This window comes from Trachurus trachurus (genome assembly GCF_905171665.1).
Source record: "Trachurus trachurus genome assembly, chromosome: 24".
In the NCBI taxonomy this organism is placed as follows: Eukaryota; Metazoa; Chordata; class Actinopteri; order Carangiformes; family Carangidae; genus Trachurus; species Trachurus trachurus.
Genome location: NC_139910.1, coordinates 12,730,290 through 12,757,673, shown reverse-complemented (window position 1 = coordinate 12,757,673; position 27,384 = coordinate 12,730,290). Strand labels below are relative to the sequence as shown.

Here is a 27,384-nt window from a genome sequence, read left to right as displayed (position 1 = left end):
GCCTTATTTGCTCCCTGGTGATTATCTGTGAAATCCATCCTCAGGTGTGAATCACTGGACATTAAATGTGTATATAAGGACAGATCTATGGGTGTGTGAGACTATAAAGGTCATTTCATACCTTTTCTGTTGTAATTTAGTTTCTCCTCATCGACATGGCTTTGGTGTTTTTGATGACGACTGGTAGCCTACAATAATGCATGATGCAATTTTCCTCACTTACTGCACCATATCTAGCATCCACACCATGACACTTTGACCTTGTGTGATATCCTGATGCCCAGGTTGGGAACAAAAGTAAATCCATGTAATTAATAGTGAAGAACTTGATCCCCTGCTGATTTGGTATATTTTCTCCCCCACAAAAAATGGACAGTCTATAGTTTTGATGGTGTACTGTAAGTTTATTTAAACAGAGAAAGAATCATTCCGAAATAATGTAGTCATATTAAGGTTATAAATTAATTTAAACTGGATCAAGTGAAATAAGGGCAAAAATCAACAGGGGATAAAAACAAGTATATTATATCAATGTACCAATTAATTCTTTTTGACTAACACTGCCACTCGGCCTCTTGTTATTTTGCTTCACTACTGTGTTGATTTCCGCTTCAAGGATATATTTGACTCTCATAATAACCAATGTTCTGGAGGCATAGAGAGACCCTCAAGTATTAAACACACAGTTCTGAAAACAGAACTGTTTTTTAATTAAATTCCCCTCATTGAAGGCCACCATACTATTTAATTAACCCGAAGGAAGATTTCACACCTGAAAAAGTTGTTTTTCATTAAGCTTGTTTGCTTCCTGTTGTGTTGGTTTAACACTACTTTACTTTAACTTCAGCTGAACTCTATACATACTGTAGCTCTACAAGCTCTTGAAAGTTCATAAGTAAATTAATATGTTTGTACGTGTGGGCACCTATTCATGTTTTTTTTCATGGCATCTCACCCTCATTAGCCTGGAAACGGGGACGAGGCAGCAAGGCCCTGATGGGACGCACGGCGATCTCATTATCGGAGGAAGCAGCCCAACTGGAGCGTAACGGGACAGGCCGGGTGTGAGGTGTGGATGGAGAGGGCTTTGGGAGGAGACACACACACACACACATACAAAAAAACACCCTCTTCTCTTTTGTGTGCCAACCAGGCCTCCATTGTTCAAAACCTCATTAGCAGCAGTTGTTAGAAGAAGTTGTTGTTGTGCAGGACAGGAGGCGTCATTCTGCGGCTGCTCTCCAGCTCGGTCACAGCAGAACCTTCAAACTCAGACGTGAATTGTTTCCTGCTTCTCTTCTCTGCAGAGCTGAAACCAACCTGACCTGAACTGAATACACAAACTGCAGCACACAGCACCAGACCAACGGGGAGTTTTGGGGGGCTCGTCGGCATGGACACTCCAGATTATGGGATTGCAGCGATGAGGAGAGGAAGCTACGATGATGCGGCAGCGTCTCTGCGTCCTGTGAGTATCGACCCACCGTCCGATGGCGAAGGGGGGAAAAGGTCCTGTCGGTAACGAGTGCTGAGTGTGACTCAGTGTGATGCTGCTGCTTTGTTATTGTTCCAGGCTCATGAATTGACAAGTGCATCTTGCTCATCAGGTGCTTTGTACATACAGTAACGAGAGTTTTGAAGGCTGTGTTTTATGTGAGAAAAGGTCATTAACCTTCAAATCAAGAGGAGAAACACTTCTCCATGCTTTGAGTGTCAAGCTGCGGCGGTGCACTTAGTTACACAATGGTAGAGTGAAGTCAGGATACAAAGCAGCAGGAGCCAGTCTAATTAGAAATATGTAGCTTTTGTACATTATGACCATGCAACCGATCTCTCTCAAAGTTTAAAAAGAAAGTAAAAGCGGAAGAAAAATATGCAATTTTCACCTCTGTCAAATTTCATTTTGCCTGGGAAGATGATTCGAGACTATACTCATTAAATATATGACAGATAAAAGCCGTCCACCTCTGTGTTCCCCCGGCAACAGTACTCTTTCAGTGCAAAAAATGAGTGAACTTAAGGCAAATCTCTGACGTGGTTGGGTCTCGTCGTCAGCCTTCTGTAACGTCAACACCAGTCGTCAGCAGCAGAAATATCTGTGTGATATCTGAGCTTGAGCTTGAACGATACTGTGACCCAACCCCAAGCCTGTTGGGCTACTGTACACGAGCGCTGAATGTTGCCACAAAAAACTCAATAACATGGTGAATTACACAGAGATTTGCAGGTGTAATAACGTGATTTGATCCGTCACCGCTTCAGCGTCGACCAAGGCTTTGTACTGTAAGACAGAAACAGAAGTTTGGGCACCTGTTGGAATTTAAAGAGGAACTATGTGGGATTTGTAGCTTTATGCTACATTTTTTACCTTAATTAAACAGCTTTTGAGTAGCCTAATTGTGATGGTTTATAAATGACATGTTACTTGTTATCAGTGGTGGACAGTAATGGAGTAAATTTACTTGAGTACTGTACTTAAGTACATATCCAGAGGATTTGTACTTTACTTGAGTATTAGATTTCTTTGGTACTTATTACTCTCACTTGAATACATTTCCAAGACAAATATTTTTACTTTTACTCGAGTTAATTTCTAGGAAGGCTGAAAAGTACTCGTTACTTTCAGGTCTGCTCTTTTTTTTTCTAAAATACCATTGGACACAAGCTGTGTTTGTCAAAGAAGGAAACCTGGAGAGTTAGTTGGACGGTGCAGGTTCATTTGGTTACAGTTTTCACGCAAGAGTTAAAAAGCAAGTACTTTTTTACTCTTACTCGCGTAACATGTCGACTGAGCTACTTTTACTTGTAACGGAGTAAATTTTGACCAGTAGTATTTGTACTCCATCTCTGCTTGTTACGAGGGAGAATGGAGGCTCTCTGCCTTCCACGCAGTCTCTTGGCTGAAAACCAACTTTGCAAGATCAGTGCGACACAAACGAGCCCTGTAACCCACAATCTCTTGTTTATGACAGATAAGAAAACTATAAAGGCCTGCTTTTACAGGATAAACAAAACATTCTTTTCTTTTTTGGTTTTGGTGACCTAAACTGTTTTATTTTTTAACTTTAACTAACTCTGAGGCAACTTATACTGTGTTTAGTGACGAGAAACTTGCATTCCTACCAGTAAATCCTAATGGAGAGTTTTCATGATAGAAAACTGAATGAGAAAGCAAAACCATCCCATACAGTGCATCAACATTGCTGGTACTGTACATACACACACAGTGGTGATCCATATTCCCCCCTGAGAAGTACATTTGTGCACCAGGACTCATAGGCAGGTCACCCTGGTCCTGGTTCATGCACCAGCTCCAGCCTGGCTCCGCCTGCCGATACAAAGGCCAGAAAGAGACTCTTTGTCAAGTGTTCCTGCCTTTGTTTGTTTTGTTTTGCAGGGTTTTTTTTTTTTTTTTTTCAGCTTCATCTTGGAGTCTGCTCAACCTAATTTTTTCAGTCTGTCCACAGCAATTAGAGCACAAGAACAGACACAACAACACAGAGACTCTGTTTGTTGTCTTTCACACAAATTAACAAAACAGTGTTGATGAGTGCGTGGAGGATTTGCCCCTGCTGGGAAAATAAAAAGATAAACTTAAGTCCAGGATTGTCAACAGAAATTTAGCCCTTAGTTGTGCTAGTGCGGTGGTCCAGAGTCAAGACCGAAAATATCTCAACAGCTACAGGATGGAGACTTGTTAAATGTTTTGCAAAGACATTCAGACTCCCCAGAGGATGAGCCCTAACTTTGGTGAAATTTTAAAGTATTAATACCTGCTGACCTAACTAAATATCATCATCAACTTAACTTGTATTTTGTGTCTAATGCTAACAGTTGAAAAAAAAAAGACTGAGCATGTGCTATGATCATGCCATGTAATCTTGTCAATTGAATTTCATGTTATTTTATTTCTGAAATGCCAGTAACTGGTTATTAATGATTCCATGTCTTTGTTTATAATATAGGAAAAAGGAAAGTACGCACACCAGCAACAGCTCCAGAGCAATAATTTATTATCACCAAAACAAGGGAGTGTAATGTTTCGGGCCAGAAACCCTTCCTTCTGACCCGAAACGTTACACTCCCTTGTTTGTGTGATAATAAATTATTGCTGCTGTTGCTGGTGTGCGTACTCCTAACATTTACTCATTTGTTTATAATATAACCTTCACTTTTGCTGGGCATAATTCTGACTATTATTACATAGGCTAATCAAACTCTTTCCCAGTCTTTGAAATGTCCTCCTTTCCTTGCACTGACATTTCCGTCGGCTAAAACACAGCTTTCTCATCATTTTGGGATTACATCAGAAACTTTGACCTGAGCCTTTTTTTATTTACAATTTGATGTATGGCTTGAACCGGATCTCTGCTCTGATCCAGATCTGATTCTTTCCCTTTTTTACTATGGGTTGGCCATGTTGTTGCTAGGCAACGTGTAATCTGTCAGTCACTTCGACACCGGTGAGATACACCCTAAGCCACCAACAGCAGCTATACGTTCAGGGAATCCAAATCACATGCTGCAGGGACTCATTCCCATGGGCCGGTGGTTGTCAGCGAGATTCAACCATCGCACGGTGAAAGTGTCACATCTATTTATCTACACAGCAGAGTGAGCACAAACAATTTCTCAATCTGTTTTGGCAAATGAGGCGAGCTGAGGCCCTCTTAGTTATGGCGCCTGCACATGCAACGATGATGCCATGTAGTTTCATATGCACTTGAAACTCTACTCCATTCTCATTCTGTTTTCAATGCACTCCTACCTGTGATTTGAGCAAATTCTTGCAATTGATACCAAGAAACAAAATTAAACGTGAGAAAATTCATTATTAAAAAACAAACAAAAATCCACCAACTGTCCTTTAGACAAAAGACTCAAAAATGTATCTTGCGTCACTGGATGTTTGTCCTTACAGTGCAGAAGGAGCTATGTGCAGAGTTTGATGCCGTGTACTGTTTTTGACATTTATCAGCTAAAAAGAAAAACTTTCTGTTGTAACCTTAAATCTGAATTCAACATGTAGTAATAGTATTCTCCAATCTCTGTTTGTCATCTTATTTGCAGAACTGTCATAGAGAAACTTGAAACTGTAGTGAGAATTGACTATTTTAAATCCCTTGTCTTGTCTGGTCAACAGTCCCAAACCTCAACTCAACTCAACTTTATTTATAGAGCCCTTTAAAACAACCACAGCTGAAACAAAGTGCTGTACATAATGCAACAGAAGAATAAATATAACATAATAATTGTTTATTGCTTTTAAAACAATTTAAAAGCAATAAAACAATTTAGAATTTAAATAAAACATAAACCTAAACATAACCAATTTAATGATACGAGACTGAATAAAGCAGGAAAAAATACATACATTTGTTCGTCCCCAAATTAATTGTATGAGTCCATTGTTTTAGTCTTGAAATGACTTTTTTGTCCAGCAAACGTAAACAACACATTACAAACAAACAAAAAATCTTACAAAATACAAAAAACAAATATCAGCAAATCCTCACTTAACTGTAAGAATAAAACAATCATGAAACCAAGTTTGGCCCTTTTGCTTGATACTGCTACAATCAACAATTTTAATAATTTACTTTACGTTTTTTTAATTTATATATAATTTCATATATTTCAGATTGTCCCCATTCAAAAAAATTACATTTTATTCAAGTCTATGATCTGCTCTGTTTTATCCTTTTATTTTGAAATGGCCTTTTCTTTTATAGCATTTTCAACAAGCTCATTAAACTGTCTTGTTTCCTCAATCAGTTGTGATACTTATTATTATTATTATTATTATAGAAAGTGCTTCCTTTGAAGGAAGCAGGCATTGATTTGCCTTTCATCATTATTTTTTTTCACCCTGTGTATTATGAACTCAAGTTTAAAAGGAGACTGTCGGCGAGCGGTTATCTCAAGTCATTTCACAGATGGACTTTCTTATCTGAAGTCGTTTCTGCATTTCATCAGGAAAGTTTTCAGACGAAGCTTTCTCACTGGTTCTGCTTATTCTTGTTTGGAAAAACCGCAGCTGCATTAGCCTGGGAAAGGAGCCTCCATGTTCTTTAAGGAGTCGTGAGAATGATGTTTCTGACGTGAAAAGCAATTGAGATTTTTTTGTTTGTTTTTTTGTTTGTTTCGAAAAATGTAGTGAGTAGGACATTTTCTCAGCCCTGCAATTCAATTCAAACTGTGTCCTGCCCGGCAAACGTCCGTAACCTGAGAGGCCTAACCCAGGGCAAAGAAGCAGCAGATGTCAACGGAGGAAGTCATTTGAATCCAGGCCACGCTCTTTGTAATTTCATTCAGCTGTGAATTGTCTACTTGTTGTTTCAAGTACATGGTTCTTCTTCTCTTAGCTCAGGTGGAACCTACCCTGCATCTAATTTGCAGATTAACTGGTCTGTCAAGAGTGCGTGCCTCAAAGTCATAAAAAGAGAAACATTCAAAATCTTATCCCTTAAAGGTCTAGTGTGTCATAATTAGTGAGGTGTATTGGCAAAATTTGAATAGACTATACTTCACCACTATTTGCACCAGGACGGTCTGCTTGCTGTGTTTTTATCTTCAGACTATGCTACCCTTGAATATATTTGTATAAGTGTATAATCGCTATAAAATAAAAATTATTTGGTTTTTGTAGCCTTTATAATTCTTCTTCTATATATACATAGCAACGGTCTTGCTTTAGAGAGTGTCGCCATGTTTGTACGGCAGCCTGAATGAAAAATCCAGCCAGCCAGACAGCACATTTATTGAGTTTTGCATGCATAAATAAACCAACTAAGAAGAAGGCAGAAGGAAAGAAGAAGGAGGAGGAAACAGCAGACACATCGTAAAAGGCAATTTTATTTGTAGGCTATAGCCAGTTTTTACAGTTTGTCTCAAAGGGCTTTACATGGCATCATAACAACATCCTCTGCCCTTAGACCCTCACATCAACTGAGGAAAACCTCCATAGAAAACCCTTTTAACAGGGAAAAATTAAGTAAATAGTCGTAGTAATCACGTTTTTTGGTCCTCAGAGGCCAGCGAGTGCGAGCGCGTGAGTGAGCGCTGCAAACTAGAATGAACGCTAGGTTTTGCAATGAGTGTGCTCTCACTGCTTCTTTGTCTTTGACTTTAACCTGACTGAGAAATCACATGGCTGTGTGGTCCTTTAAAGATCCCCTTGTGTATTTACATGTATGATAACACGTCAACAATTCACATAACAAAAAATGTGATTCAAGATTGATCTACACAAACATGTACTGTATTTCTTTTGTGCATCTGTCCTCGACATTTGCTTCACTCTGATGTTGAACAAGTTTGTCAAAGAAAGCCGTGTCAAACACCACACACACTTGAAGCCATTATGAGTGTGAAAGCAAGTGTGAAAATGGTACAGTATGTAACGTGGGCGACGTACAACGTGACGTCAGTAATGTATTTGAAAAACTCACACATATAATATCACAGAAACAGGCCCTGGATACATATCTGTGATTCTCAACTACATCCTCTGTTTTTCTTTCAGCACCTCAGACACTTGGCTCAGAGGCGACGCTCAGCCCCGTCGCTGGTCTTTGGGAAGGCCTTGGGGATGCCATGGTCTCCTATCAGGTGTGGACATCATTTAAAAATATATATCTTTTCCCCTCCAGTGAACATTTCTAACCCTTAAAAGCGCTGTGTCTTATTCCTATAATACACCCAAACAGACAGCTGTTAAGTACAACCACAATCTTGTTCAATTTTCTGCTGTTGACCGGCCGAGTAGGTCAAGAGGACTTAATGGGTGCATCTCAACAGGGGGTCGGGGGCTGTTTTTGTTGATTTCAAGCAGGTTTTGTGTTTTCTATAGGCAGAGTTGCCATACGACTGGTGACTGCTTTCTTGGCAGGGATACGTTTATTGATCGACTTAGAGCGTGAAACTAGTACTTCACCGGTAATTGAACCAGACGTGAACCTAATGAGAGTTGGGATGCAATTTCCAGTCACAACAACCCGGCCTTTAGCCAAAAACAACATCAAAGACGAAGAGAGGAAACGAAGGAAGCAGATAAAAGATCCAAAATGTTCAGCGGTCAAAGGTCGCAGAGATAATGACAGAATATTTCCTATAAGAGATGACACAAGACAGCAACAATTTCCCCCACGTTGTTAAAGGTTAATTCACTTTTTCAAGGTTGTTATGACATGTTCAACTGTGTTTACTTCTAATCTGCAGAGTTAGCCTACCTGTCAGCTGATGCTGTGTTGTGCATCCTCATTTTCTGTGAGATTGTTGGGTCTTTCTCAAAAATATACATTTTCAAAATCTTTCAAAATCTTTGAGTCATGATATGTAATTTTGTTTTTAAACTCTTAATTTAAATGACGGAAGACTGTGGAAACCTATGAACTTTAAAGAAATTATATTATTCTTTATGTTAGAAAATCAATCAGGAACTCTGACAATAAGTTTATACTGTAATGTCCTAGAAAAAAACATACTGTACCACTCTCAGATTCTACTCTGTAATGATATGCTGTATTTTGCTGTTTAAATATCTTTGGGTTTTTTGGCCTGAAAAAAATTTAAACATGATGATAAAAATATTTATTAGTCACAGACCTGACCTGTAGTCTGTGTACTGTATTAGCTACTCATGTCAAAGCTGCTATTTATTATGTATTTTGGCAACGGTTATGTGTTTACATGGGAACATTTCTACATGAACTCTGATAACGTTTCACTGCAGCCTCCGGCCTACAGGTGGCAGCACATAGAAAACAATCTGTTGTCACAGAAACATTTGACACTCAGAAGAAAAAACTTGTTTCCCCACCTCCTCACACGACCACGTGCTGGATAGCGGGCCACGCAGCCCACCTCGTCCACGCCACAAACACAGATGTCCCTGAGGGGGATTCACAGCGTGGGTTTTTGTGTGTTTTTTGTTGTTGTTTTTTTTTAAATGGTAACCAGCTCATCAACTCAAACTCCTGAACCTCACTCACAACCGCACTGACTGAGGACCAGGCAGAAAACCACCAACCACCAGCGCCCACGATAGTAATGATAGTAGCATATGGCTAAGATCAGTGTACATTCCCCAGCTGACATCATCAATATTAGATAATAATAATAATAATAGAGAGATGACAACATTCCCGAGTTGAGCTGTTCAACCAAAGATTTAGTTTTCTCTCTCAGACTGTGTCATTTCACTGGATGGACGAAACCTATTTTCTCAAAGCAGAGGTTCTCACAAGTCTTAAATATTATGTTATGTTCTACATTTTCATACTTACTCAACGTATCTGAACCTTTGACTTTTGACTCGAACGATTTGCAGTGCAAGCAAGGTCACTGTTTGTATTGAAAGTCCACAAACTTGACTTGAGTGAACTTTCAGGAGGGCGGGCTCATAAACAAGACTTCAGTTGAGGGTGTGAGGACTTTTCGTTATTGTGGGGAGTTTGGGGGAATTTCACTTTGCAGGTAAAACATGGTTGTCCATACTGTATGTTATTGATTGATCCCACTATATCATAATTTAATTCCTACTAGTGTTGAAAAAGTTGATTTGATTTGGTTTTCATTCTCTGTAATATATAAAATGGGCAACCCAATAGATAACAGCAGCAGCAAAGTCCAAATAATTGAAAAATGTCTATCTGTCATTTATGTTGTTGGGCCACTGCTTTAATATGTTTCAGCAATGTTTTTTTGTTTCTTTTTTGATAAAGAAAGCGTTTGACTGAAAGACCAGAAGTGGATTTAGGTTATATATATTTCTATATATATATATATAAAACACATAATCTGTGTGTGTGTGTGCAGCTTCTGAATTGTATTGACTTGACCGTCTGTGTATAAGTCCACACAGCTCATTGTTTGTGTGAAACCTTCCTTTGGAAATCAGCTGGTCTCTAAAAAGACAGTTTGACAGTTTTAGCTGGACTGACTAATTAACGTCCATAGAAAAAAAAAAAGTTCACCCCTCAGGCTGTCACTTCACTTCACGTCACAACACACCCACAGCTTGAGTGGGAGTGTCACAGTGTAGGCTCTTTAACCTTTTACAAGTTGTCGACCTGCTAGTCACACAGAGACCACCAGAGCACCCAGTGGGCGAGTCTAACTAGGCACACAAAAAAAGAGAAAGACAGAAATGTCAGACACAACCCACTCTGACACGCTCACACACTGTGTATTTCCTTCATGGGTGTTAGTTTCAGAGTAGTGGGACTGCCGCTGACGTAGACAATAACCTCACTGTACATTTTAGACAGAGTGAAGCCATAGCTGCGATGCTCATGTTGGCTGTGTCCTAGATATGGGCTACAATGGAGAACAATGGTGTCAAAGTGGGGGAAAAAGTAGTGGAGGAAAAAGAGATTAAGATAACTATTATTTAAATGGCAGGTATAGATTAGTATCAGAGCTTTATGGTCATTTCATATTTGAGTTGTTTCATGTTATTTGCAGATGATAAGCGTCTCACCGCTGTTTTATTTGATGGTGTTCGATGTGTCATCTTCAAGACAGGGAAAGTACCCGCGATGCTCCCATTTGAATTTCTGCGCTGAGCCCACAGTCAGTGGGAAGAGCAGTGACCAAAACTGGTTTCACATACATGCACAACAAACAACTCTTACTTGTCCTCAGTGACACCTTGACTGCAAGTCAAGCACTGAACTCTCTGGAGGCGCAGTAGGACAACAGCAACACGGGGCGGATTTAATATACAGATTGTTTTATTATTTGACATCAAAGTAATTCAGTCGGGCAGCAGTAAACGGGCGTTGTGAAATATCAGGTTATACAGTAGGTGAGAGGTAATCCTTCCAATATGAAGAAGAAGACAAACAGCGTCTCTGTTTTTTTCTTCCGGTTTAATAGAAAATCTATTTTGCCATTGTGTCAAAGGACGGGGGTCGAAGCTGTCGCAAAGATGAACAGGCGTACAAAATTGATTACATTATACAGACGCTCCTCTCTCATCCAGCTAAATATACAACCAAGTTTAAGTCCCCGGTGCCGTGAGTGTAATGAAAGCGCATCGGGGTATTGACGAGATATTGATCCCTCAGCGCCTCCATACACAGATGTGACATTTTTCCTCAAATTAAAGCATTATTCCATGGCCTCGTGATATTTTAGCAAAGGATCACCGTTATTGGAGTCCATCGATTATAGAGCCGGTGAATGTGAATGTGAATTTATATTACAGATAGAGGAGTGGGGTTTTTTTCAGGCCACAACACCAGACCTGGTGGTGCACAACACAGCACCACTGATGTTTGGGGGTTTCAAGTATCACACCTTGTCATTTCAACCTTGTGTTTATCAAACGTAAACTTGACGTGTCCTCATTAAATGTCTGACTCACTCACTGCCAGAGTGGGCTTAAGGTCTCGACCTCTTTGTCTGAGAACATTTATCTAGGCCACTGAAAAACAACAATGGTCTACTACAAATATATGAATTTTTATATCTTAAATATTCGATTTTTTTCATCTTCTAGACAGAGAGATACTCTGAGTTAAAAAAAGAAAGAAAAAGTAAATCATTACCGCCAAAGGTTGAAGCAGGACACACTGGACAGCTCAGTCACTCCTAATGTAATTTTTTTTTTGCACTCATGATATTATTGCTTTGAATTGAAACAAGTTATGATCTCTCCAATTTCTTTGAAACATTTCAATTCGAACAAATGTCTCTGAATATCGGTTTGGTGTTAAATTTGTTATGGCGGCTGCCGGGCGGTTTCCTGAATACCAATTCAGTTCTTAAACATCCACTTTCATAAGGTCCTCATGCAAGATGTATGCTGAACTACGTGTTACATATGTATTTTGTGATTTCAAAGAAAATGTCATCTCAGGAAATTGTTAATATTCATATTTATGTTTAAGACAGCTGCTGTGGTTAGCTATGAAACTACATGATGAACCTGTTCTCGCAAGTAATGTCAGGTGTTACTGGCATCATCAGATTTTAAACAGGAAAACATAAAGTTTAGTATTAGATTTTACAACATATAATTAGGTTGCACAATGCAACTATGAATCTATATGTATGTTTATGTATTCCACAGCCATAGAGACTGTATTATTATTAATTAAATGATCTTTGCATTCAACTGTCAACCAAGACGTTTTGATTCTCGTTTACTTGGTGGTTTTACACCAGATTCAACCTTTAAGATGTTTAATATTTATCCTACTACCCATCGCAAATGTCAACTCTGTAGGAGGTGACTAAAACAACACCAAATACAAATTTGAGATAGGAATAGTTTGGACTCTTAGGGGATCATTATTATTATTTTTTATTTTTTATTTTGCACAAACATATCATTTAAAACAGCATGGACAATCATCATGACTGGGATGTACAGAGGGGAGGTATGAAACCCAAAAGGGCTTATATATAAAAACCTCACCCACATATTCAAAAACAGGATGGAGGATCTAATAATGAAAGACATTAAAAAAGTATGTCATCCCTAAACTTCTCAGAAACATGATGCACTCACCCAAAAACATTAGCCTGGTCATGTGGGAGGTCCCCATCACCCACACCGTCTCTCTCTCTGTGTGTGTGTGTGTGTCCCTAGGGAGGAGGCTTCCTGCTGGGTGTCTGTGGAGCAGAGTCCGTTCGTCCTCGGCCTCACCAGCGAGAACGGAGACCTGCTGCTGGACGAGTGTGTCCAGGTCACCGAGGGCACGAAGACCACCGACATACACCTGTTCCTCTTCAGCGACGCCATTGTCTTCGCCAAACTCAAGTAAGTAAAGTAGCCTTGATATTATTATTTAATCTGATGCCGATTATCAGTTATTTCCATAAAAAGAAAAAGAAAAAAGGCAAAAGCAACTCAAGCACGAAGCAAAAACACATACTGGGAAATGAGTGAATCAACTGAAAACAGATGTGGTTGGTACAGTTTTAATGCTGATGTGGGTATTTCAGTAACTTTCTGTTGAAAAATGACACACATTTGCACAGTTGGAATAGGAGAGCGAAAGAGGAAGTAAAAGATAAAACATGTATTTTTGGACGGCACACTCGGGCTTTCAGGGAATCTCCCAGCACACGGACTGTTTGTGTGTATAGTCACTCTGGTCTTTCAGTTCAACAGATGAAGTTTGGTGGTTCCCTTTGACCAAAGTAAGTCACATGATGGGAAACTCTTTAAAAATATATGTCTGTCTACATCTCAGACAGTTATTTCAACACTGTGTGTTAAAGCTGAAGTTCTGTTGACTTGAAAACAAACAAAACAAAACAAAACAGGACGAAATTGATCTGAACAAACTTGAAGCTGTAGCTCAGATTAGTCAGATTTATGCAGTCGGAAATGTACAGCTCGTGAGTGGGAGACGTCAGACTCATCTCTGTACCACAACCAGCCCACTGTTCCAGTATAAGCAGTACAAGGGGGATGACAACACAATACAGAAAACACACTGAGGAGCCTTTTCAGTCTTTGTGTGTGATCATTCATTACATCCAGAAATGAGTGCAAGTGGTAGGACTACTATTCAGTGTATGGTTAATTGTCGAGAAACATTAAACGGGCACCACGCTTCAGCTTGTGGATTATAATCAGTCAGATGTCTAGAGGCCACATGAAAACACCAGGGGATTGTGATGATTTAAAACACAAACTGGTGCAGGAATAATTGCCAGTAAGTCACAGCATCAGTGATTCAGTAATAGATGTGATTAAAGATCCAGAAAAATCGCTCATTCAGCCCTTTTAGACTTTGATGATAAGACAGTTTTATCTGAGCAGTGGCAAACAGCTATGTCTCTCCTACTGTAAGATTAAAGATATGCCTGTTTAATCAGCACACAAACAAATAAAATGTAATTTATGAATGATTGTTATCCTAACATCTGACTCCTGTAAGGCTGTAAAGGCCAACATATGTGTGGTCTGGAGGTGGAGGCCCTGTTGTGACTGTTTTCTCTCCAGTTTTCAGTCTTTATGCCAAGCTAGGCTAAATTCAACCTGGGACAAATAACTCAAATAAGGATCCAAAATGTTGACCAAAGGCCGTATGAATGATCTTTTAAAGGCAGAGTAGCCGTGCACATCCAGTAAGGCAGGTGCTGGACTCAAAAAAACAAATTACCAGAATAAACAGAAGAAAAGTCTGCACACTTCAGCTTCTGGCATGTGGCTCGAAACGTAGCTTGTTGGATGTGCTAAATAAATGCACTGAAAAGGGAGCTGAAGTGTGCAGACTTTTCTTCTGTTTATACTTGTATGAATTACAGACAGCATTCCCAAATGAATAGGTAAATAGCAAATGCATAGTATTATTAACAGACAGGTTGTGGTCTAATCCTGCACTGGATTACTGGCTGAAATCTTACAAAACAACAAAACAAAACAATCAACAATCTCCTGGTTCTGTACGTAAAGCCAATGTACATCATCGCCTGAGCCCCACTAGGCTATGTCACCCTGTTTGGTTTGTTAGTCCATCCCTGACTAATACTCACAGCTATAATCTATCTTAACTCTGCCCTTTACTTCACTCGTCTATTTCTATACCAAAAACACCTCCTGAATCCCCAAGATACCTTCCCTCTGTCTTTATTCCCCCCCCGGCTCCAATCTATCAGCGCTCCACGAGTCAGTCAGCATGACCCTGCTGCAAACACGCAGAGGTCGCCGGGGTCGCCTGAAGGCTCATGGCTTTATGGAGGTGTAGTGGGAAAAGATGGATCCACTGACTGACTGATTTACTAACTCCACCAGTCATCCTTGGTGAAAGTTGTTTCAGAGTCATTTAAGTGCAGCTATTCATTCAAACTGCTGCATCAACACCCAGACAAAGAGATAAAGAGCAAGGTTTCTCAGCACCAATTGCATTCAGACAACTATATGTTTGTTTGATGATGCAACTTTTAAAACATTTTTTTTTTCACAAATAGGAAATCAAGGTTTTTTAGAGCTGTGGTCCAATTTTTTTTAATAAAAAAAAGTGACCGAGACAGAAATTTATGGAACTGAAACCTTGACTTGGGGGAAAAAAACGTCAGTAAGAGGTGGAGACAGAAAGGACCTTTTTTCCTAAAAGATCAGTGCTTTTCTTTTCTGCTTCTTTACAACAGGTCGACTGCCAGCTACCGCCTGAAGCACAAGGTGAGCCTCGAGGACATCTGGCTGTACGGCTTTGAGGATGAAGTGGAGGACGAGGAGGGAACGACGACGACGACGGGGGATATTGACCTGAGGTTGACCCTCGTCCTGGCCTGGGCTCTCTCTGTTTGTTTGGTGTGTTTCCGGTGAGCAGCCACACAGCAGATGACTCACAGACAGACAGACACCACTGTGTTTTTATTCACCTGTGTTTATATGCTGAGTGGACGCTGACTGATGCATATAATGAGGAAGAGATTTCACTTTAAAGGAATGGGTGGATGTGAAATGTAGTTAGTGGAACAAGTTACAATTTTAAATTCACAATGTATTCTTGTTTTTACGGAAAATATTAGCATCTAAACCTAAAATAGCTAAATTGTCACATTAGTAATTATTCATGTGTAAGCAAATGAAGCTACTTACTTTTACTCAAAGTCTACACTCTTATTCATCCTCCTGTGTTGTTCCTGTATTTATTATTGCCGTGATTTATGCAGCTGTTCTGTTCATTTTGAGTAGGAGACGAAGGCCTTTTCACTTTTTCCTCGGGCTAGCATCCATCATCTAATCAAGCTAATAACCCAAATTATTCATCTGTTAATCATTTGCTAGTGCCACAAAACCAAAGTTCCAGTATCATTAAGGACTATAAACATGTGAGATTAGCATCAAACTCATCAAGAGCTGGGTCCAAATAGACAATAGCCTACTAACAGGTGTTAGCATTAACAGCTATTAACATGCTAATTTAGCATCAAGTTTAATTCCTCTACTCATCGAGAGCTGTGTCCAGTGGTGGAAAGCAATGCAAATGTTACTGAATCCACTGACGTTCACCACCGCACCAAGCAAGAGACAATGTTTGATGGCAGAGAAAATATACAAATATCTCCTTTAAGTGTCTGAAACTGGTTCACATATGGATTAAAAGAGTTTCCAGACTTGAATGCCATCAGAGTAACGTGATCTTGTTCGTGAAATACTCAACATTTGTAGTAAATGCCCTAAATGGTAAACGGCCGGACTTATGAAAATGGGGAAGCAGCAAAGAGAAAGTCCTCCTGACAGAATCACAAGACAAGTGGTTGCAAAATAGGAAATGCGGCTGTAAAACCAGTTTTCATGTGATGAGACTTAACCTCAGCTGCCTTTATCCTGAAACACTGACCTTTTACAGTAAAGATGATGATCAGGAGTAACTGGCCTGGTGCTTTTCTGTACAGACTAATCAACTACCATGAAATTGCATGTTGTTTTTCTCTTCATCAAAGGCCCTAAATGGCAACAGTTAGAAAATGGTACATACTGTATGCGCCAGTCATTTTGTGTTATTCATTTACGCCCACATTTCTTACAAAGTAAATCAAACCATGAGGCTGTTTTTCTATTCCAAGAAAGTGATGAATGCCCCAGAGGGGTTTTGAGATGTTTTGTCTTAAAATGAGAATCCTCTTTCTGATTGGCTGTTTGCTTCTGGTAATGATTCATTGTGTGAAACTTTCATTACTTCTCAGTCAACATGAAGACGCTCATGTAGCCTGTATACGAGAAACCATGTGCTCGCATGTTGACATGTTCATTGTTGTTGGCACCTACTGTACATGATGCTTCAAGATGCTACACATCACAAAAAAAACGCAACAAAAACAAGCTGAAGCTCTACAGGTGTATACGTAGGTAACACGTATCGGTGTCGTCGACATGTTTCCACCGGCGGACGCTAAGCCACAGCCGGAGCTCGTCTATGAGGAAGTGGAAGGTATCTGGTTGGGGGCGCGCCGTGACGCTGCTTCCTGTTCCCATGACTGAGTTACGGTTTCCATTAGAGTTGTAAAAAGAGGTTGCTGGTGGCTCAGTCGCTTCATTCCACCCACTGTAGCCTACCGGCCTGTTTGACTCTCTCTGTGGATCAGTAACTCATACCATGCTGTTATTTTGCCTGCAGTTCCCCTGAGGTGAAAGAACGCTGGTTAGATACTCTTCACAGGTAAGAATCAACATCATTATTTATTCCGATCTTTACACCAATTAACCATCAGTAATGTTATTTTACTCCTTATGACTGGTTATAGCTGGACAGTACTTGACCTAGATAGTAAAGTCTCTCTGTTTTGCAAAGTAATACTGTACAAATTCTGATTAACATGAACTTTTAGTAATGATTAAAGAGTTTAAGACACATTAATCTTTAATCTTCAACATTTTAGATAAAGAAAGGGTGATAACATCAAGATAGCATTGTAAAACAACGGAGAATTAATTCATGCTGTGTCTGGTACTAAAATGAATATTGATTCGCTGTTAAATTGATGCACAATAACTAAAAATGACAGTGGTGATGTGAAATTACCGTGAAGGCTAAAAAAATGTGAGTGCCCAAGCAGAGATCTGATGAAAACATAGACTTATGAAGTGTTTTTTTTTTTTTTCCTCTTATGGCAGAAAAATTATAGACGCAAAAGCGAGGGCAGGTTGTGTTTTTTCACCTCCGGACGTCCTCATGAAGGTGTTGAGTGGCAACATTGCGGTAAGTCTCGCACCCTGTCCACCGGACCATGTTTACAGTAACAAGAAAAAAAAAGAAAGAGCTCTCACTAAATGACATTTCTTAATTGTTTCTTTTAGACTAAAACTCTAACAGGAGGAGGAATGGAGCAAATCATCGAGCTACCATGTGATGTGAGTAAAAACCCCTTTTCCACTGGTTCCTTTAGATCAAAGATCATTAAGACGCCCGCAGCTTTCCACACGTGCTAAATGGAGACAACTTTTGGAACATATGTATATATACAGTATATTATACACAAACACACTGCTGCAAATTACAGAAAAATTGCACAATTCAAAGAAGCGCACACAATTATGTCAAGAAAGTGTTTTTATCTGGTGGATTTGATTGATCTCTGGCAGCTATTAGTGTCTGATTATATCCGTCTGAGCCGATCACGTGTTGGTCGGCATGGAGAGCGAGGGCTGTGTGTGTGTGTGGTGCATGGCAGTTGAAAAAGAAAAAAGAGCACAGTCCATCGTACTTTCTTCGTGTTTGCATGCTCATGTTCCTCTTGCATAAACATAACCACAATGCTTTTTTTCCCCCTTCTTTATTTTGTTGCCAGGGTGACACAAAGATTGGCGCTCTGTCAAAACAGTTGAATAACCAAGAGGACAAGCAGGCGCAGCCCACTGGTGAGTTTGAAAAGGAGGGAGGGGTCATTAATTGTGAAATGTGTGGAGATGAGACTGAAGAGAACAACCACAGACACAGAGAAAAGGAAATCTAACTACTGATAAGAGTGAGCGAATGCCACTGTGCCTTCGACTCCTGCACATCCTCTGTTGCTCTGCAGTGTTGCACACATACAAAAACCTGTAATTGCTGTGAAAAAAAAAACATGATCGATTCAACTAATGGGTAAAACATTTTTGCTCCCATCAGAGAATAAGTGGAACCAAGTGGTGAAGAGGATCAGGAAGGGCTCTAGTTTCATCCACAAAGGAAGCCGAACAGAATCGGTCTCAGACACCAAGACTCAGCTGTTTGGGCGACCGCTCCGCAAGATATGCCCCGACAACTCGCTTCCCAAACCAGTCATGGTAAGTTGGGTTTTCAAACATAAAATGTCAGACGTTAATGTCAAGTTGTTTCCGTCTCTCTTCCTGTCAAGTTGCTCTTTTGCGAAACTTCTGCATCCAGAATCAAGTGTCACCTCAGAGTTATATAACGGCTTTGGTAGAGTTTCCTCTTTTTTTTTTTTTTTAAGTCTGAATGTAGGGCAAACACAATTCACCTTCATGTGAGCATGAAAAACACACATGCGCTCGAAGTGAGTGGCATTTGACAGGAGTTCTCAGAATTTCTAATGACAACAGGAAACTGCGAGTGTGTCTGAAGTGCATGTTGTTTAGTTTCAGCCCAAATCCCACTCAGAACACACACACACACACACCCACCCACACCCACACAGCCTGTCTGTTTTCTTTCTTTTTGTTTTTTTCTGCACTATAAAAACCTCACCTGTCCTCTTCCTCTGAACAGGAGCTGCTGGTGCTGCTGAGGAAGAGAGGCCCGTCCACTGAGGGAGTGTTTAGGAAGGCCGGCAACAGCAAGGCCATGAAGGACATCAGAGAGCAGCTCAACAGCGGCCTGGAGGTCGACCTGGAGGGACAGTCGGTCTTTCTGCTCAACGATCTGCTCAAAGTACGTCACCTCACCTCCCACCTCACACATGTATCAGGTTCAATTGAAGCAGTGGGTAATTCATCTCACCCACTAGTATCACTATTTACATTAAAACTATATCATAACCACCACTACTACAGTACAACACTTTCTTTGACTACCCCTACTGCAACAATTACTGCCATGCTTCCACAGCTGCAGCTGCTACTACAATAATATCACAATGTATAAATGCATTGTTAAGAGATGTTAAAAAATGATAAAAAATTGGGGTACAAGCATTAAAATTTGAATATTTTTGTCCCATTTGAGAATTATATATGCATGATACAGTACATGCATAATACAGTGGCATCTGATGATGATAGGGCTGTAACTATCTCTTATTCATACACTGCTGAGTAGGTTAATCAATGCTAATACATCATTAATCATTCGCTGATTATATCTTGAAGCATTCATAATCTGCAAGGTAAATTAAATCTGCTAATCTATGTATTGGAGTAGAGCTAAAATAGAAACTGTGGTCAAAGAGAGCACCAGATACTGTACCACCGTTAAGTGCCACGCCTAGCTATTCCTGTTACTCATCACTCATCAGCCATCACTCATCTCTTCTCCTCTGCCTGACTCGTTTATTGCAGAGTTTTCTGAGGGAGCTTCCTGGCAGCCTGCTGGTGTCTGAGCTGTACGACAGCTGGATGGCCGCTCTGGGCCACGAGGACCCTCAGCAGAGAGCTCAGGAAATCAGGAAGTAAGTAATCGATACCTGCTAAGGAGTCTACTCTAGACTATAGTGTCATTTACCTGCAGCTTTCAACCTTTGTTTGTATTTACTCATGACATTTATATAAGAAGGGAAATCTGGTCTGATATTTGCATGGCCGTTTGTGGTCGCAATTATATAGATGGGGGTTTTTTTTGTGTGTGGAGTTTTGTGGAGAATCCCCCAGAGAAGGCCGAGTGCAGACACTTCTCCTTTTAAATATGTCAGTTCTCAAAAAAGGAAGAAACAAACAAACAAAAAAAAACAAGAAAAGACCGCCAATTTAATCTTCCTGTTCCTTTTTTTTTTCTCTCCTTCCTTCCCCTTTTTTTTGCTACCTGCCACTCAGGGTGTTAGAGAGGCTGCCGGGCCACAACAAACTCCTCCTGCAGCATCTGGTCTGCGTCCTCCTGCACATCCTGGAGAACGCTGACATCAACAAGATGGACGCCCACAACCTGGCGGTGTGCATCGCCCCCACGCTGCTGCAGCTCGACGGCACACCGCTGGACGAGCAGAAGGAAAAGATGGAGAAGGTATAGAAAGTCACGCTATGAATGTTACTTTCTCACTTTTGCTGCTTTGAAGCTTTGTGGTTCACGGTGCAAAAAAACCTCAGGAGGTTTCAGAAGTAAAGGTGTGCTGGCACCGACGCCTCTTTGCTGTTTGTTTAGTCAGGTGTTACTTTAAAACAAAACTAAAAAAAAAAAAAAAACTGAGAGTAGCGCTGAGCTGTGTCTGGATCGTATCCCTGCTTTTGTACAAGCTTTGATTTCCGCATTTCTTTATCTAATTCTCAGTTTCACTTTTCACTACAGATGTTGATTATGTTTGTGTTTTTCCTTTTTTCAGGCTACAGAGCTGACTGAGTTCCTGATCAACCACTCTGAGCTCCTTGGAGAAAATATCCCACATCTGCTTGACACTGATGAAGGTACATTTACACATCATTGTATTTTGTCCTATTAACCTCTTATCACGTGAGGTTGTGATCTCCTTTTAAGTGAGGAATGAGTCATTATCTCTCTGCTTTCGAGAGATAATAACTTCAGGTTTCTATGGTCAAACAGAGAATAAACAGGTTATGAATATGAGATGTATAAAGATGTGACCACATAATAATGTGACTCACTTCATACATAGTAAATTCTGCAAGAAGAAATATGAAATTAAATGTTAATCTGATGCACTGAACACAACATAACTCACTCTCCACCTCCTGTCTGAAGTTAATTTGAGTTCAAAGTTAAAATTTAAAGATGCTAATTGTCGTTTCTTTTCCTCGCTCCGCAGACTCCTTGTCCTCCCAGCATCACGACTCTGCCTACGACAGCACCGACCCAGATGGAGACGGTGAGGTCGGAGAGAGTACGAGCTCTGCACATGGATGCTCTGGCTCCTCTGGCTCTTCCTCCTCCCTCAGCCCCTCCACCACCAACTCCTCCTGGGCGTCCGATGGCGCCTTCAACCCGAAGGCACCGTTCAACCGCCGCTGCTCCGAGCCCATCATCCTGCTCTCCCCCGACCTCGAGAGCCTGTGCGCCCACGCCAGGAGCCACGAGGACTTCTCCACGGAGCGGAGAGGAGACTTCGAGGAGCAGCCTCTGAAAAAGCAGATCTCCGACGACTCCTTTCTGCTGCGGGGACGAGGCGGACCCAGGTCGGTCCTGTCCTTTTCCAAACTGAGCAGCAGCGCCAACATGGACAGTATTTACGTCAAGAGCTCCTGCTCTTCCCTGGAGAGCGCAGCCTCGAACCAATCGGAGGGCTCGGTTTTCACCAGCTCTCCGACGGGATCGCCGGCCAGCTCCAGGAAAGCAGCAAACACCGCCACCGCCGGCAGCCAGGCTTCGGCGGCTGTGAAGGCTCCGCAGGACGTCGTCGCAAGGCCGATTTCAGAGGAGAAGAGGCGTTCACAGTCGATGAGAGTCGCCACTAAATCCCTGCTGAGGACCAGGAGTTTAGGAGCGTTCGGCCGGGGCAGCATGAAGAAGGACTCTCAGAAGGAAAACGCCTTCCCTTGTGAAACGCTGCAGGAGGACTCTCAGAGCGAAGCAGATCCACCCGCTGAGCTTCCACGCCCACGCCCCCTGTCGGCCATCGAGGTGTTCAAACACGCGGACAGCAGGATGCCCTCGCGGCCGCCGTCGTACCACCAGGCGATGCAGAATGTGGGTCTCCCTCCGCAGTACAGAGCGATGACCGTGCAGGACGCCATCGAGCTGGGGAGGAGATCCCGTCCATCTTCTGTAAATTATGACGCCCTGCCTCCCTGCTCCTCCGCCTACACGGACGGTTTTGCCCAACAACCGGCAGCAGAGGACAGCGCCAACGACGTGGTCGAGCGGCGGCAGCCTTTCCGCCAGAGAGCCATGTCCGAGTCCGTGTCGGGCCGCCATCACGAGGCTCTGTCACGGAGATGCAGCCAGCCGGTGTTTGAGGAGTTTTCTTACGCCAAGGAGTCTTATGTTTGATTTGCTTTTGGGACTGTTTCATAGATCTGGTTTTAGCTGTATACGGACACTTCTTATAAAGGCAGAACTGCAAGTTAGCAACTCACTCACCAAGCTTCTTCTATTCTCTTTGATTCCTTCAGGGCCGTGTCATGCATTGTTAGTCAGGTTCACTCTGACCTACTGTATAAAACTTAACATAGCAGCTTTATAACAGCAGCAGCTACTTCCTGCTCTTTACTCCACATGTTTTCTCTGTCCTGTGACTGATCAGGCAGAGAAACTGTGTTCAAGGTCCCGATCACTGAACTCTGTGCCAGAGCAACGTCTTTATACAAATGTACATATTCATTCTTCACTGTTTCACTTTGAATGTCAGCTATGTGCCACCTCTGAGGTTGCACTGTCTATGTAGTACTATTTGTAGTACATGTATATGTTTTTATCATGATAGATATTTAGTCTATCACAATGAAGCTATCAAATAATTGAATATGCTATGAGTTTATTGTTAATATAGTGTTTATAGTGTTTGCTTTCTGTAAATCCTCTTCACCTTGCATGGGCGCCTTCTTCCACTACATTAAAGCACTTTTGGGATGTTGAACTATGCTTTGTTGACTTGTATGCTAAAAAATGTAAATATGTCACATAGATACAGTATATAGATTTGTAAAGTTTACCAGGGGGTCCTCTGGAGTATGAAAGGTTGTATGTAACCACACAACAAAATGGAAGCAATGATTAAAAGACAATAACAAAATAATATCAAGAGTGTCAAGTGTCCTCTCCCTCTGTTTCTGTTATAGACCTCTTAGAAAAGCTTATCTGGTTTAACTTCTCTCTGCTAGATGTGTTGCATAACAGACAGAGACTCACAGGTTTCATTGAGAGAACAGTCTGTTCTGGCACATATGCTAAAACAGAAGGAAACCAGACATGGTCACATGGACGGATTTGGTTTTTCTCTGAATTGCTGAGTGCAAGATGAGCAGATGCCACCTCGACTTCCTTCCTCTCTTGAAGTATTTTAACACAGTCTTTCCTTCCTCAACAAGCTGATTTTAAATCATCCAAATATTTCAGCGAGATTGAGGTCGAGTGCAATTTGGCAAAACTGTCTTGAATATTAGGACAGAGAATTTCCAAAAATGTCCAATACGTAATTAATAACACATGGTATAAACAAACAAAAACAGCATCTATAATCTAGAAATACATTTTAGTAGGTCAACAGAAACAACTTAGAAGTGTTTATTAAACAGTTTTGCACAGGGGGGAACAAAGACAGGAAGATCTTCACCACGTACTGCAACACAATATCACCACAAGCTGAATTAGCACACATATCTGCAAAAAATAATATAAAGAAATACCTATTTATTGATATTACTATACACACTATCTGGAACAAATATTGCTTTTATAACATCTCTGACACTTCTCAATGTGTATAACTGCAAACTTTTGAGATTTGAGATTTGACAAAGATGTCACATGACTTTGGATTAGGTCAGCAGCTTGAATTCTAACCCCGACGTGCACTACGGCACATTGACTCAGGGGCTGTAATTCAGCATCCAGTGACGCAGATTGTATGTTCATGCAACTTTGTCAAACAACAAGATCTGAAGGAACTCTTATCTGTATCTGCAAAGCCTTCTGCATCAACTGTTGCAGACATTTGCCCACACATGATGGAGGTGGCGTTACAGGTGATTTCCTAACAGCAACTGATGAAATCTTTCAATAAACTCTTGCAGAACCTAGAGGCTTTGGAGAACCAGTGAAAACATCAAAGATATATTTCCATTATCATACTTGTATATGTTATTACTAACCAACTACAGCAGTGACCAATAGTAGAGGTCATATTTGATTATTTGTGTTATCAAATGAGTAATCTCTGAAATATGATTAAAAAAAAACTGGCTGAATGTCCACAGCCACAGCAGTAGGCTACTTTGGGCTAACTGGTAACATCAGCATGCTAACCTGCTGCTGTTTGTATCATAGTCATGTGAACTGACTGAAATCAAGATTACTATGCGTAGTATGTACAGCCTACCCACTAATCTCATGCACTTTTCCCTCAGTACTTTAAAGAGGAACTATGCTACGTTTTTACTTAAATTAAAAATCCTCGGCCCTTGTGATGGTTAAATAAATGACTTGTAACTTTTTATGAGTGAGAATGGAGGCTCTCTGCCTTCTACCTGGCATCTCTTGGCTGAAAACCAACGTTGTAACATCAGTGTGGTACTTGGCCGCTGCCCCGGTGTCCCAGCTCTCGTCTTTGTGGCACAAATGCTCTCCGTAACACGCAATGTTTATGACAGTCAAGACTGCACAAATTGTTGTATCATTGTATATGTTATATAATGTTATCCACCGCTCCATGGATTGCTTTTTCGCCGGCTTTGTTAAAATCAAATTGCACATGGCCAGGTGGAGGGTTAGCAAAACTGTGGAAAAGCGACCAGACTTGCATAGTTCCTCTTTAACGGACCTCCTATGTTCTCCACATGCTTAAAGAAAGCAAAGTCAGAGTGAGTAGAGCTTAATGGCTGGCAACGCTCCTGGACCTGGCTCTCCTCCTTTGGTCCCCCACGAGCAGGAGGCAGCTCCCACTTTTGTGTCACTCGCTCCCTTTGGCGATTCACCAAGCACAGACTCTGGACTCTTTCAAACCGATGCTGAAGGCACCTGTTCTTGCAGGCTTTTGCCCGCTAATTTGGTAGGCCATGTTGGTTATTGTTCATGTTGTTGTAAAGCGACCTATAGGGCCTCATGAAAGGCATTATATAGTCATTGCCTTCTGTGGTCATCAACATCCTGCCAGCTGATGGACAATGCCTCTTTAGATGTTTTTAAAAAAAAAATCAATTTTACTGTGCTCGTCAGTCTACATTGTTCCTGGCTGCTCAGCTCAATCAGTATGAGTAATAGCATGCCAGTTTTTTTTCCACTGGAAAATTTCAAAGGAGGTTAAATCGAAAGCAACTGGACTTAGTTATTTGTCTAGGAAGACGTTTCACCTCTCATCCAAGAGGCTTCATCAGTTCATGTACGCAACTGACCAGGCTGGGACTGGTCCAACTATCTGGTGTGGAGACTCACTATTTAACCTCTTGTGTGGGCGTTCACAAGGGTGATGATGTCACTGGTTCCCTTTTGTGCTCCAAGTGCCAACGACAGTCGTTTAAATGACTGCCTTTGATGGAAAGTTGGTTTCGACTTCGTTAGTGCCCTATTGTGTTCTAACGACAGTCGTTGGAGTCACTTGCCACTTGTGAACAGTGATTGTTCTTTGAGGCTAGATTGTTGAATCTCCTGGGAAGGGATGAAAGGGCAGCATTGTAAATTGGACCTCCTTTGAAATACTATGACCTGGGCAAATGAGAATATGCACCGGCTTCCACTGGAAAAGTAATAGGCCTAGGTTTTTCAATAATCAGTGTTGCACAAAGTGAACTGACGTCACAGTACATACACGTGCCAGTGTGCCACACATCTCCGTGTGCATGCCGCCATTTCTACGAGCAAATGAGATGCGTTTTGAAATGAAAAAGTTGTGTGGACATGCCATTATTTGTTATATATTTTAAACTTTATTTCAAAATAAACGTTTTTGTTTTTACGATAGTTGGGATTGAGATTGAACACAAAATCTATTCATTGTTTCAGTAAGGTTGGTTTTCCAAAAGCTTTCAACCACACGTCACATGGACTTCCTGATAACGTTTTGTTTTTGTCACAAATATAGTTGAGGCCTGTTCTACAGTACCTGTTATACCCATTAACACTGTAAAGTTTATAAATTACAATGCTCTATGTTCTCATCTACAGTAATTTGTTTCACCATCACATTTCACCCTCCTAATGGTTTTTATTATCACCTGTTTCTCTTTCACTGTACATATAGCTACATTACTGTAACTAATAACCCATCTTTTCCACTTGCCTGCCTGTCTGGATTCATTACCACCTGTCTTCCTAATTGCACGAGTTGCCACCTGCTGTTTTAAAAAGGCTGAGCGAGTGAGTCAGCCTGACAACACGCTGAGGTGTGTGATTTACCTTCCTCTACTGTGTGTAAGTTAAGTGAGAAATATTGTTGAAAGTGTCCTAATTAAGATTGTGAATGGTGTAAAGGGGAATAAATGCTACAAGTCTGGAATAAAATATGGAGATTTTAATTTAAAAAAGAAGTAGACGTGTGTACATTAAAGGACTAAAAGTATGAATGTGGAAACATGCCCTGCTGGTTGCGTAAGCTCATGGCTGGCAGTCAGCACTAATGAGAAGAGGCCAACGCAGTGGCAAGCTGAACAGCTTTCCCTTCAATAAAGAGTAATGATTTGTGACAGCTGAAGCGTAAACAATATAACATGCAGAGAGGAGAGCACTTCACAGCCTTTTATGGCACAGAGACCTCTACGCTCATCTGAATAGACATTAATTATTCCCTTTAAAAAAAAAGATCAGAAGCTCATGACATAACTCTGGCAGGGTCGTCTCGAACAGCTGAGGCTATATTTGGTCATTTGTTGTGGTGTAATTTTCATTGAAATGTTATATAATAATCATTTGTTTGGCTATTTAAATAGTGTCAGTGTTGCCTGTTATGTAACAAATATGCAAAATGGCATCAAATAGTCGTATAGTGTTAGTAGTTTATGTTTGTTCTGTGCTGCAGAACTGTGGTACACACGTAGTGACAGTAACAGTGGTTGTGGAAATACTAGTAACAGCAGTGGCAGCAAAATGGTAGAGGTATAGTCGCATACTGTATAAGCACACGCAGAAGCAGTAGTAATAGTGATAATAATAGTAACAG

At 40.9% G+C, this 27,384-nt stretch overlaps 1 protein-coding gene across 1 annotated transcript; it reads left to right on the top strand.

The window, feature by feature from the left end:
* Window positions 1-1,423: 1,423 nt before the first annotated feature.
* On the top strand, window positions 1,424-23,246 carry tagapb (T cell activation RhoGTPase activating protein b; the record flags this gene model as incomplete). The annotated part of the gene is made up of 14 exons (XM_084000394.1): window positions 1,424-1,468; window positions 7,526-7,611; window positions 12,602-12,772; window positions 15,115-15,288; window positions 17,091-17,132; window positions 17,588-17,672; window positions 17,771-17,824; window positions 18,262-18,331; window positions 18,582-18,739; window positions 19,182-19,343; window positions 19,970-20,079; window positions 20,441-20,627; window positions 20,944-21,025; window positions 21,385-23,246. The coding sequence occupies 14 exons, from the start codon at window positions 1,424-1,426 to the stop codon at window positions 22,563-22,565; spliced, it is 2,607 nt and encodes an 868-aa protein (XP_083856520.1). The 3' UTR covers window positions 22,566-23,246.
* Window positions 23,247-27,384: the final 4,138 nt, after the last annotated feature.